The following is a 14,443-nucleotide window of genomic DNA, read 5'->3' on the forward strand; positions in this document are numbered from 1 at the left end:
TAAAAACGTCCTCCGGATGTTGTGTGCCCACTTGGGAATGTGTCTATGAAGTTTCGTGGAAATATCTCTGCTGGTTTTAGAGTTATGCTCCGGAAATGAACCTGCTACAAAAATATGATATTTTCAGCAATGTTTCTATGGTTACAGAAAAAAGCACAAAAAGTGAAAACCTAAAAATAGCAAAAGGCACTACTAGACCATAAGAACAATGTGTCTATGAAGTTTCATGGAAATATCTCTGCTGGTTTTAGAGTTGTGCTCCGGAAACGATTCTTACACAAAAATCTGCCATTTTCAGCAATGTTTCCATGGTAAAAGAAAAAAGTACAAAAAGTGAAAACCTTAAAATAGCAAAAGGCACTACTAGACCATAAGACCAATGTGTCCATGAAGTTTCGTGGAAATATCTCTTCTGGTTTTAGAGTTATGCTCCGGAAAAGAACCTGGTACAAAAATATGATATTTCAGCAATGTTTTCATGGTTACGGAAAGAATCCAAAAAATGAAAACCTAAAAATAGCAAAAGGCACTACTAGACCATAAGACCAATGTGTGTATGGAGTTTTGTGGAAATATCTCTACTGGTTTTAGAGTTATGCTCCGGAAACCATTCGTACGGACGGATGGACAGACGGACGGACGGACTGACGGACAGAACCCATTTGTATATCCCCCGCCAACTTCGTTGGGCGGGGCATAATTAACAGTTTAACGAATTCCAATGAAACTATTTTATATAAATATAACTGGTCTTGGAATGCTATCAAATCGTAAAAAGGAATCAAAGTACTCAAAGTACTGCAAATACAATGCAGCAGAATCAGAAAAATAGTATGAAATCAAATGCATTTCCAAAATCAAAATATAAAAACCATATTATAAAGACTTTAATATCAATTATTTCAAGAACATTCAACTGATCGCAGAAAATACATATGTTTTGTTTGACATTTTTCTTAATTAAAGTTCATACATGAAAATTACAAATAAAACAAAAGTCTTCATTAAAATGAGTTTTTATCCTTAATATACTCTTGTTTCTTATGTTGCACATACACTTATTTTGGTAAAACCATGTACATATGAGGGCAGCCTTATAAGTTATTTTGCCTTTACCTCAGATCTGTGTTTAACATTCATTTAAAAACATTATTTTTAAAGTACACAAAAGGGGCATATGATTAGTTTACTTTAAAACTCTTATGTCCACAAGCCTTAGATAGTAAGTCCAATTTGAATTATCATTAACAGAGATTATGTCAGTTGGACAGAGGAGTCACCAGCAGGCAACAGTTGACCTAGATGGGCTGTGTATTATATAACACTCTGTGTATTCTATACACACTCTGTGTGTTCTACCAACCAGAAGGCAGTCTTCCCATGACTACTGATTGGTCCAAAGGAATATTATTCAATGAATAGGGAATTTATGAATGGAAGTTTATGAATGAAATGGTTCAAGAGGTCACCACTAGATGTCATTGTAGGGCAAGTCCTACTCAGTCCTACACATCAATAGTAAACCGGATAGCATTAATACAAACGCTAGTCGCGTTGTATTAAAAATTGAAAATATTGAGATAGAAGATAAAATCTAATAAATCAACTAAATATGTAATCGAATGTAATTGAAAGTAATTTTAATTACTTTTTGTAATGTAATTGATTACAGGTCAATGGTACCTGTAATCGATTATCAATGGATTACAGCATTTTCTCCCGAGTAATCGATTATTAATTAATTACATTTTGAAGTAATTGTGCCCATGCCTGTATGTAATATGCGTAACTAGGGACCTAAGGGAACCTACATATGAAATTTGAGAGAGATCCCTTCTGTACTTTCTGAGAAATAGCGGTTACAAACTGTAACTATCAAAATCCAAGATGTCGGCCATCTGGTTGACAGATCGGTCCCAAAATGCAATATGCACAACTACGGCTCAAGGGAACCTACCTGTGAAATTTGAGAGAGATCCCTTCAGTACTTTCTGAGAAATAGCGGTAACAAACTTTAACTATCAAAATCCAAGATGGCGGCCTGGCAGGAATCTTGTTGACAAATCAATCCCAAAATGCAATATGCATAACTAGGGCCCTAGGGGAACCTACATATGAAATTTGAGAGAGAGATCCCTTCTGTACTTTCCTGAGAAATAGCGGTTACAAACTTTAACTACCAAAATCCAAGATGGCGGCCTAGCAGCCATCTTGTTGACCGATCGGTCCCAAAATTCAATCGGTCCCAAAATTCAATATGCACAACTAGGGCCCTAGGGAAACCTACATCTGAAATTTGAGAAAGATCCCTTCAGCCCTTTCTAAGAAATAGCGGTAACAAGAAATGTTAACGGACGACGGACCACGGACAAAAAGCGATTTGAATAGCCCACCATCTGATGATGGTGGGCTAATAAAATATGATTGTCCTTCCCCAATGTCATTTTACACAAAATATAGATGAAATCCATTCAAGGATGAAAGAGGAGTAGGATTTTAAAGCTCAAATTAAGAAATTTTGCCCTTTTGGGGCCCCATCCCTCAGCCCCTAGGGGTCGGACCAAGCTCATTTATATACAAGAGATCCCAGAGGGATCTTGGCACCCACCAAAGAATGATCTATGTCTGACAACAGAAAGAGGGATCTTTTCCCTGCTTTTCAAACTTTTACTACATACTATATATGAACCTTGAGAAAGATCCTTTCAGTACTTTCTGAGATATGTAGCAGTAACAAACTTCAATTATCAAAATTCAAGATGGCTACCTGTCGATCATCTTGCTGACCGATCTGTCCCAAAACGCAATATGCACAACTAGGGTCGTAGGGGAACCTACATATGAAATTTGAGAAAGATTCCTTCAGTACTTTCTGGGAAATAGTGTTAACAAACTTTAACTATCAAAATCCAAGATGGCCACCGGTCGGCTATCTTGTTGACCGATCACTCCCAAAATGCAATATGCACAACTAGGGTTCAAGGGGAACATGCATATGAAATTTGAGAGAGATCCCTTCAGTACTTTCTGAGAAATAGCGGTAACAAACTTTAACTATCAAAATCCAAGATGGCCGTCAGTCGGTCGGCCATCTTGTTGACTGATTGGTCCCAAAATGCAATATGCACAACTAGGGCCCTAGGGGAACCTATATATGAAATTTGAGAAAGATCCCTTCAGTACTTTCTGGGAAATAGCGGTAACAAACTTTAACTATCAAAATCCAAGATGGCCGCCGGTCGGCCATCATTGTTGACCGATTGGTCCCAAAATGCAATATGCACAACTAGGGCCCTAGGGAAACCTACATATGAAATTTGAAAAAGATCCCTTAAGTACTTTCTGAGAAATAGCGGTAACAAACTTTAACTATCAAAATCCAAGATGGCCGCCGGTCGGCCATCATTGTTGACCGATTGGTCCCAAAATGCAATATGCACAAGTAGTGCCCTAGGAGAACCAACATATGAAATTTGAGAAAGATCCCTTCAAAACTTTCTGAGAAATAGCGGTAACAAACTTTAACTATCAAAATCAAGGATGGCCGCCAGTCGGCCATCTTGTTGACCGATTGGTCCCAAAATGCAATATGCACAACTAGGGCCCTAGGGGAACCTACATGTGAAATTTGAGAAAGATCCCTTAAGTACTTTCTGAGAAATAGCGGTAACAAACTTTAACTATCAAAATCCAAGATGGCCGACAGTCGGCCATCTTGTTGACCGATTGGTCCCAAAATGCAATATGCACAACTAGGGCCCTAGGGGAACCTACATGTGAAATTTGAGAAAGATCCCTTCTGTACTTTCTGAGAAATAGCGGTAACAAGAATTGTTAACGGACGGACGGACGGACGGAAGGACGGAAGGACGGACGGACGGGACGGACGGACGGACGACGGACCACGGACGAAAGGCGATTTGAATAGCTCACCATCTGATGATGGTGGGCTAAAAATATGATTGTCCTTCCCCAATGATGTTTCACTCCAAATATGGATGTAATCTGCTCAAGGGTTAAGGAGGAGTAGGCTTTTGTATAAATAGTCTTACACACGACGCACGGCGCACGATGGCAGACGAAACATGATGACAATAGGTCATCCTGACCTTCGGTCAGATGACCTAATAAAGGTGTTTCATTTTCGTAAAGAAATGTTCACGAAACTGGTCAGATCCTGTTGAAATCCTGATTTACCTTGTGTTTCACTGTGTACCACTGGTATCGGACATCCAGACAGTTTTGCTAGGGTGCTTGTTTTACCAACTCCACTTTTACCAAGAAGGAATACTTTGTAGCGAACTTCACTAATGGATATGTGTAGTGGTACCATTGGTCGTTCCAACAATCCTGAATCAAAGCAGAAAACAGCATCCTAATTAAATGAAAATGAATGTACAGTGGAACCTCCCAAAACCGAACCTTCTCAAAACCGATCACCTCCAGAAACCGAACATGGATGTCATGTACAGAATGAATTCCTCTTTATTAATAGTATATAAAACTTCCCAAAACCAATCCCTCCCAATTCTGAATACTGGACCGATTTTGAGATCGGAATAGTTAAATGTAACTAAAATACACTTCTGAAAACCGGCCTTACCTGAGCGACACCGATAGATTGCATTGAGGTATGATCAACAGACCGTGAAATACACACATACCTGTACCATAGTTGTTGCATGCCATGTCCTTGGGCATGTATACCGATGGGAAGGCTATACATAAATCCCTTTTTCCTGAGTTCAATACCAAACACTTAATGCCATGTTTTTGTGATAGAGTGAAACATACCATATTTCTTTCAAGCCTAACCGGAAGTAACAGAAGGAGACTAGTATAGGCAATATGTCTGTTGTCTTATTTTTTTGACAATATAATGTATATGTATACTCTGTATTTATGTATATTTGTATTGTTAATAAAATATTTCTGAAATGAAATGAAGGCTATAGGTACACAGTAATTATACCGGAGATGGTGGTGTAATTATTTAATCATGCCTATTGTTTAGATATCTAACGAAGGTCTACCATGTGCACACGGTTTGTTTACTGTAGGAAAACAAACAGAGCTAGTAATAAAGAGAAAGTTTCGTATTCAAATCACACGGTTTTTTAGCTCACCTGGCCCAAAGGGCCGGTGAGCTTATGTCATGGCGCGGCGTCCGTCGTCCGTCCGTCCGTCCGTCCGTCCGTCCGTCTGTCAACATTTCCTTTAAATCGCTACTAGTCATAGAGTTCTGCATGGATTGTAACCAGATTTGGCCACAAATATCCTAGGGGAAGAGGGAACAGAACTTGTATAAATTATTGCTCTGACCCCCCGGGGGCAGGAGGGGCGGGGCCCAATAGGGGAAATAGAGGTAAATCCTTTAAGTCGCTACTTGTCATAGAGTTCTACATGGATTGTAACCAAATTTGGCCACAAACATCCTTGGGGGAAGGGGAACAGAACTTGTATAAATTTTGGCTCTGACCCCCCGGGGGCAAGAGGGGTGGGGCCCAATAGGGGAAATAGAGGTAAATCCTTTAAATCGCTACTTGTCATAGAGTTCTACATGGATTGTAACCAAATTTGGCCACAAACATCCTTGGGGGTAGGAGAACAGAACTTGTATAAATTTTGGCTCTGACACCCCGGGGACAGGAGAGGTGGGGCCCAATAGGGGAAATAGAGGTAAATTCTTTAAATCGCTACTTGTCCTAGAGTTCTGCATGGATTGTAACCAAATTTGGCCATAAACATCCTTGGGGGGAGGGGAACAGAACTTGTATAAATTTTGGCTCTGGACCCCTTTTGGCAGGAGGGGTGGGGCCCAATAGGGGAAATAGAGGTAAATCCTTTAAATCGCTATTAGCCATAGAGTTTTGCATGGATTGTAACCAAATTTGGCCACAAACATCCTTTGTGGAAGAGGAACAGAACTTGTATAAATTTTGGCTCTTGCCCCCCGGGGGCAGGACGGGTGGGGCCCAATAGGGGAAATAGAGGTAAATCCTATAAATCACTACTTGTCCTAGAGTTTTGCTTGGATTGTGACCAAATTTGGCCATAAACATCCTTGGGGGAAGGGGAACAGAACTTGTATAAATTTTGGCTCTGACCCCCTGGGGGCTGGAGGGGTGGGGCCCAATAGGGGATTTAGAGGTTAATATTAAAATTCCTTCAGAAAAGAAACAATGAACCTGTATTCAGAACATTTCTTGGCATTACAAACCAGGTGAGCGATACAAGCCCTTTGGGCCTTTTGTTTTATTTACATATGTAGTTGTCGGATAACGTAAATTATCTGTATGAAGAAGCCGAAGCCATGTATATTGCTTTAGAAAATGACTGTCATATAATGGCCGGCATCGACTGATCATCGTGTAATTAGACCATATAATTTGATTCTTGACGTAACCTGAAGCGATCGGTCGTATGTAGGTTGCAGACGAGAAAATCCCAAAGAACATTCACGCAACTAACTAACTAAACTACGTTTATAAGCGGTAACAAAGCCAAGTTTGCTGTAATCCATTCCTTTTAAACGTATGATTCTCTCTTTAGTGATAACATTCACATTAACAATCAATATCGGTCGGTTTTAACAAACACTAGGCATACATGTGGTGCACTAATGTAAAAAAACGACTTCCGATCGATAAAATCCGGATCGTGATGATCGGTATTCGGTTCACTTCTCCAAACCGAATCCTCTCTAAACCGGCCGAAATTATATGCACCGACCCTGGTCGGTTTCGGGAGGTTCAACTGTATAGCTTAAATTTTATTCAATATGGTTGAACATTTGGTGTTTAAAGTAATAGATCTATACATGCCAATGAACTTTATAACTTAATTACTTTCTAAAGCATACAAACTGAAATGGTACTACCAGTATAAAATCATTCAAAAAATTATAGATACTTACATATTTCACTATTTGAATCTTTGTATCAAAATGATTCAAGCCTTTATATATACAGGCATTAATATTTAATATGGTGTATTTATAAATTATAAACTATTTTACATTTGATCGTGAAACATTTACTATACATATATATAAACCAAATTCATCAAAAATACCAAAAACAAATCGCACACAGAATACAAACGTCCACAGATCAGGAGTGATATGGTGTAATTTGGAATGACATAGACATATGATAAAAATCAATCACTCTAGTCGACCAAATAAGCGGCCATGTCCCTATAAGCGCCCCTCACCCTTTTTGAGGCCTCGATTTCAATTGCCCAGGCATAAATAAAGACCCAAACTACACAAAATCATAGATTTGCAACTGTATAGATTTGCGATAATTTTGTCTAATCAGCATCTTTTCATTATGATATTTTCAAATTTCTCAACACCCTGGGCGCTTATTGGGTCTAATCGGTATTCATATTGAGTCATACGCAAACAAGAGGACATAGTAAAAAGCTTGCGAAAGGACGTTCTAGACTTATCATAAGGAAAAATAATTTTTGACAACGAATTGTAAACAATAGGAATTTTCTTCCAGAAAATGTAATTTCATCAGAAACCCTACACCGGTTGAAGTCCAGACTGAACTGCCAATGGAATTCATGAGAACACACAACAGCCCAATATCAAGAACAATATAGAAATAATTAAGTTAAGAGATACCTACGGCATATTGATGAAATACCTTGACAACAGGTAACAGGTAACATAATAAAAATCAATTCACTTTTGATCCTGCATGGAAATGTGTGAGGGGTCTTCAGTGTGGGAGGAAACACTAGTGACTCGGAAAAGTAGCCCTGACCTTTTCACATCTAATCAGTGCCAAAGATCAAACCCTAGACAGCTAGGTGAAAGGCTGGTGTGTTAACCACAACACTACCCAATTGATATTGTGTATCATTCTTGCATTTGGTCGATATTAGATAATAATTTGTCTGAACAAGGCTTGATCAATTATTTGGATTTTATGTCGGATGTGAAAATAATGAACAAATGTATGTAGTTCACTACTGATACGATATAAATATTCATTCAATCCAAACATGCGCCACTTACCAAATCTCTTTAATTTTGTGAGATTTCTCTGTAGCACAGATGCCAGGACCTCCTGTCCCTCTCTGGTTTTGAGCCAGTCTAAGTTGAGCAATGAGCCTGATGCCAGCATCTTGAAGTAATCCTCTAAAACACAGTTGATAAAGTGTTTATCAGTCACATATGAAATAAAATTACACACTTTAGTTACATGTACTTACTTCATAATAGTAAAGTTTTGATATCGCATCTTATCAAAAATGCACAACCCGGTATAGTATACATACATTATATGTATGACACCAGTGATGAAATTCAATGTGGTCTAGGAATTCGATAGCTACTGTTGTAGCGGAAAAGATATCACCTTCTGACTGACTTTTCCGCTACTGCAAGGTCCCTCTATAAAGGTGTGGGAAACCAAATCGGGTAGACCGACCATCGATTATGTCTTGTCAAAAATTATTCCGATCAAACACGGCTTTGACACATACCTGGATGTTAGTAGGGGATGTTATTCTAGCTATAGACGTCAAGTTTTTAACTTTATCACCATTATTTAATCAGATAGATGCATTTGAATCCAATGTTGACAATTTCTTAGCTAAAATCGAGCGACATTTTGTAAACTACCACCGCGCATGCGCCAGTCTCCGAGAACATTACTTGTGAGGCCCATTGGGGGACACGCACAATATGAGTCATATGAAAGGAGTAGGCCTAAAAATATATCGCATGGGTAATACAATTTTTACTTTGACATCATCATTTAGGAATGGAAATTTGTGGAAATAATCTTATAAATTCTAGCATCAGAAACTCTTCGTGATTATCTCTGTTCTCATATTTTTTATAATTCATAAATGAATTTGTCAGCTATAATTATGATACTTATAATCAATATCAATAAAATTTCATACACGCACATTTCTTCCGTCAATACACAAGCCACATTTTATATAAATTATTTCCTACATTTCCAAAAAAACTCAAATCAAGTTTAAACTTTATAATTAGTTTAATTAGTTTGGTTTATTATGTTTAATGTTGTAAGGCACATGAAACAAACTACAGAAAAATCCTGCAGTTGAGTTTTGAAAAAAAAATGGAAACAAATGCACTTACCAAATTTTGATTTAAACATATTTTATTGTGTAATTTTATATACAATGGGATCGGGCACAAGTTTTCCAACTTATATGAAGCCCTTTCCCTACAGTTAATTATATAACAAAGAATGCAAAAATGGCAAAAATATACATATTTACAAGATTTTAGAGAGAGAGGGAGAGAGTGAGAGAGAGAGAGAGTTTATTTTAATAATTGTATATAATTACTAATTTATTGAAGTGTATGTATTTGTGATCACTCCCGATGCTGACGACACTTTCCAAATAAAAATAAGTTTGACATAAAAGATAATAATTAATCATTCTAAAAATAAAAAACAATAACAAATAAAACTTTCAAAAAATTACAGATGCTATTGATAAATTCAAGGACGTATATGAGAAGGATAAGTCACACTGGGTTTTGGGGAAGTCCAAGGCAGGCGCTTTTGTGTTTGTGCATTGACCTTGACGTTGGGCGACGACTGATTTTCCTTTGATATCCGCCGGCGCAGCCTTTGAAGTAGCTTGCGGGTGCGAGATGCTTACCGTCTTTCTTTCTGAAGCCGGCCGTCATTTCATGAGCTGTCGTATTTTTTAACAAAAATTTAAGACTTATCCTCTAAATCTTCCGTTCTTAAAGCAAGCGATAAACGTTGTGGAATTTAATAAACTTTACATTGGTGTTTCATTTGATTCGATAAGATAAGTATTTGTTGAGAAAAACGGTTTTTATTACCGGTTCATAGGCGTCTCGCGTGGTGTTTAGTAATGTAAAGAGACAGTCACGAATCCTTCTCACTTATAAATCCTTGATAAATTGAACAATTTGAATTTGTCGACTTAATCTGTGCATAAAGTAATGACATCTAAAATCTATTAAAAAATAAAAATGTACGATACAGTTAGTATTGATATAGAGTCTATATATTATAATATATATCTAGTTTATAACTTACTTCTGAACACACAAGTGCGTCGGTAGAGATATGCCGGAAGTGAACTACAATTGTAAAATATGATGCGAAACCGGAGAAAAAAATCCGGATTTTCCAGATAGATTTGTTTTCTTTTCTGATAACATTATTTTCAAGTTACCCCTTTTGTCATTCGAATTTATCAAGTCAACAAATTATTTTACATTGTGATATTAATGTTGTTTATGTTTAAAAAAAATACCCCTTATCTAAATCACTCATGCAAGGATCTCATATACGTCCTTGACTCATGATATTAATTCCGATTCTGTATCTCACTTATAAATCCTTGTGTATACCTTTTCCAGAAACATACATGTATATATGGAAAACATATACTTAAAGGTGATAAAAACAGATTTTAAATATGCTATTTTTGTGTTGATATTTGTTTATTGTGATGCACTTTATGATTTCCAACAAAAAATACAGGTTGTATTTGACGTAATATTAATAAAATGTGCTTGAAACGAAGTCCATAAACACCCTTGTCTAGAACGATCGCATCGCTTATCGCCCCTGATATCACCAGGTGGCCGTAGATTCGTGACATCATCTAGATCTGAGACCAACAGCTGTGACAAGAGCCGGGAAATTCAATGGGACAGTGTTGCGGTATTGGCGATTACAAATATATAAAACAGTCGCGCTACGTGTAGTTGCTATATTGATAAGTGGAAATGTATCCGTATATATAGTATACAATCTATAACATACCCTGATATAATAAAACGATCGTTTACTCATTCTAATCGTTATATTCTGGGCTATAAAATTGTTATGTTCTTTAGGTCAAAAGTCATAAATCGTGTCCGTGTGTGTCAACTCAGGTTCGAGGAGGTTGCGGTTATTTAAGGATTAACTTGAATAGATTTTTTATGTTATGGAGATATAACATAAAAAAAATCTATTCAAATTAATCCTTATAATTCAATTTACTAAAGATAACCTCTTCAATATTTAAAATTCATTTTGGGACTCTTTTGTCTATGAAATCATTACGCCGTCATCTCAGCCAATCAGAAGCAACGTTACAAACGGCGACGCCATTTTTTCCTTTATGGACTGATAAAGTAAATTTTTAAGCCAATGAAAATGCTCGTTACAAGCAAAATTGAATTATATGTACATACATATAATGCATATTTACAAAAGTAGACCCCGACATCCTTCATACCCTTTCTAAAACCCTATCATACCGCGACAAACGTGCCCCTTTCCCGCCTCGTATATATGTATGTACTACACACCTCTATTTCCTATTTGGAAATCCTTCAGAACACCGCACAGAAAGGATTAGGCTTCTTTGTTTTTTTAAAGTTCTGTAATAAGTTTTTACGGATTTATTCGACAAAATTTCGGGGCTTTCCGTGTACGAAAATAGAATAACATGTACAGTAGTAATAATGCACGCACAACCGATAAAATAAGACGGGACAAAACATAGATACTAGATACAATGGCCAAATATGCATGACATCATCCTCGATACTCCAGGGCTTCCGATCACTAGCGATCTCTACACCCCTGGACTATCTCATAGTAAATCTGGAGGCAACAGAATAGAACAGGTAATTTAGTCATTTGATGTACATCAAAAGAGCGTATAACGGTACACTGTGGTCGACTGTGTGGCTTTGATATTAGTCATCGCTCTCTCTGTAGTCTTCAAAGGAATTCTTTGCAGGCCTGTGATTGGTCAAATGTTTTCGGCTGAACTGCCTTCAATTTCACTATGAGATAGTCCAGGGGTGTAGAGATCGCTAGTGATCGGAAGCCCTGGAGTATCGAGGATGGCATGACATGTACTCGTGGACAAGATATGCACGTTTAATAGTTCAACTTATACAGGGCCATGAAACAACCTATTTCTTATAAAAGACAAATCATTTACAAGACCGCTTCATTGTATTATCGAGCATTGGCGAGCATACTATTTACAATGGTTGTGACGATTTTTACGATGTATTATGATGATTTTAAAGCATTCTTAACATTGTAATTTTTCGATTTTAAATTACCTGCATTTATATAATGATAATATTGTGAATGTCGTCATATCATTATGCAACCCTGCTCGATCTGAACATACCGGCTTCACACCATCGGCACATTGTTGTGTAACTCAAAGTACATGTACAAAGAAATGTAATAATGAATTAATTGTCTTGCTAAGACTTATACACATTTTTTTAATTCATGCAGTAGAATCTCTAAAAGGAAGTATGAAAACTGTGCAGGAGGACACTTTGTTTTTTCTTTTAATCATGCGCGTATGTTTGTAACAGATGATTTTTTCCATCGAAACGTAGGTCTAAGGAGGTGGGCCGCAATAATTGTCCATTTTCACTACAATCTTATTTTGCACATAAAATTACCAGTATGTATATCAAAACTCCCCGGTTAATTTTATGTGTAAACTATAAATTACATACATGCACAGTCGTATTACTCCAGGGTGGACTGAATAGGAAAGTAATACTTATTCATTCGTGAAAAATGACCTTATGTTTAACCCCCACATGATCTATATGTACTCGACATTAATGACATCATCATTTACATATCGTGACGTCATTTTATAGGTTATGACGTCAATAATGTGTCATTATGTAGGGGATAAACATGCTACCCAATAAGTCGGAATATAACATATTTTTCTCCGTGTGTAAGACCTAAGACCTGTGGCTAAAATCCACATGCATGTTGACAGTTCCGCGATCGGCACACCGGCTTCCGCTAGTTGATTGTCTCAGATGACGTCACAACTCATCGGAACTCAAGGGAGGTAAGTCATAGAAAAAAATCTGTCGTCAAAAAGATGTGAAGATTGATTTCATTAATTTTACTATTTAGAGACAAAATATAAGCAAATATCAAACTGATATATGTTTTAATAGGACATACAAATGTTTCTAGCGTATTATCTCATTTTCCATGTCCCTTCTGTTTTTATCACCTTTAAAACATCATTATAGTACGTACTATCTTGCGATACTTCTGACACTTTGAAACTCTAATTAGGATATTTGGAACCGTATGATTTTGATATGAAAGTTTACTCATAATTTCAAATTAATTAACAAATAATATGTTGACCAATGAAATGATTACTTGTTTTTTATTTCAATTTTCATTTTCACTAAAGTCAACTGTGACCTTAAAATTGATCAAGGTTATTCATTTGAAAAAAAAACCCATGGAAGCCCATTATCTCAACATGCAACAGGCCCTGTTACTTCTTAAGGCCTCTTATTTGTTGACAAGAAGTCATTTAAATATTTTAGCCTTTGTGGTCTTGAGTGAAGGTCTAGATCATTCATTTGAGCATACTCTATCAAGCCCTTCATCTAATCTATTGCTACAGGCCCAAAATTAAGTACATGTATGCTACTGTTTTGTGCACCATTCTGCAGCACCATGACAATAATTAACAGTTACTGATTTGCTGTTCACCATCCAGGTGAGGAGATTTACCTGTGATCTTGCACTGAGAACAATTCTGAGATAGACTATAACGCCCTATCAACACACCTTAACCCCTATGAAAACACCCCACCCTACCCAGAGTTGGTGTTCGGGGAAGACCCAAGTCCAGCATGCCACATGTACATGCACAAATTTTTAGGTCATCTGACCGAAGGTCAGGATGACCTATTGTCATCGTGTTTCGTCTGCCGTCGTGCGCCGTGCGCCGTCCGCCGTCCGCCGTGCGTCGTGCTTAAGACTATTTATACAAAAGCCTACTCCTCCTTAACCCTTGAGCGGATTACATCCATATTTGGTGTGAAACATCATTGGGGAAGGACAATCATATGTTACATAAATGAGCCTGGTCCGACCCCTAGGGGCTGAGGGGTGGGGCCCAAAAGGGCAAATTTTCTTAAATTAAGCTTTAAAATCCTACTCATCTTTCATCCTTGGATGGATCTCATCCATATTTAGTGTGAAACATCATTGGGGAAGGACAATCATATTTTATATAAATGAGCCTGGTCCGACTCCTAGGGGCTGAGGGATGGGGCCTAAAAAAGGGTAAATTTTCTTAATTTTAGCTTAAAATCCTACTCCTTCTTCATCCTTGAATGGATTTCGTCTACATGTATATTTGGTGTAAAATATCATTGTGGAAATCATATTATATATAAATGAGCCTGGTCCGACCCCTAGGGGCTGAGGAGTGGGCCCCAAAATTAAAAGGGGAAATTTTCTTCATTTTAGCTTTAAAATCCTACTCCTCCTTCATCCTTCAATGGATTTCATCCATATTACGTGTGAAACATCATTGGGGATGGACAATTATATTTTATATAAATGAGCCTGGTCCGACCCCTAGGAGCTGAGGGGTT

The 14,443-nt window shown here is 37.4% G+C and overlaps 1 protein-coding gene across 3 annotated transcripts in view; it reads right to left on the minus strand.

Moving 5' to 3' along the window:
• LOC138316473 (ciliogenesis and planar polarity effector 2-like) overlaps nucleotides 1-13,044 on the minus strand; it is a 28,528-nt gene extending 15,484 nt beyond the window's left edge. Inside the window, exons 1-3 of one of the 3 annotated variants that reach the window (XM_069258170.1) lie at nucleotides 12,777-13,044; nucleotides 8,033-8,155; nucleotides 4,198-4,350 (exon numbers count right to left, since the gene is read on the minus strand). In XM_069258170.1, coding sequence (XP_069114271.1) covers nucleotides 4,198-4,350; nucleotides 8,033-8,155; nucleotides 12,777-12,795 — 295 coding nt within the window. In that variant the 5' untranslated portion in view covers nucleotides 12,796-13,044. Of the gene's footprint in view, nucleotides 1-4,197; nucleotides 4,351-8,032; nucleotides 8,156-8,502; nucleotides 8,627-10,076; nucleotides 10,155-12,776 lie in introns of those variants that run through there. The other 2 variants (XM_069258176.1, XM_069258181.1) reach the window with 2 other exon arrangements.
• Nucleotides 13,045-14,443: the final 1,399 nt, after the last annotated feature.

The sequence above is a fragment of the Argopecten irradians genome, chromosome 1, assembly GCF_041381155.1.
Source record: "Argopecten irradians isolate NY chromosome 1, Ai_NY, whole genome shotgun sequence".
Classification (NCBI taxonomy): domain Eukaryota; kingdom Metazoa; phylum Mollusca; class Bivalvia; order Pectinida; family Pectinidae; genus Argopecten; species Argopecten irradians.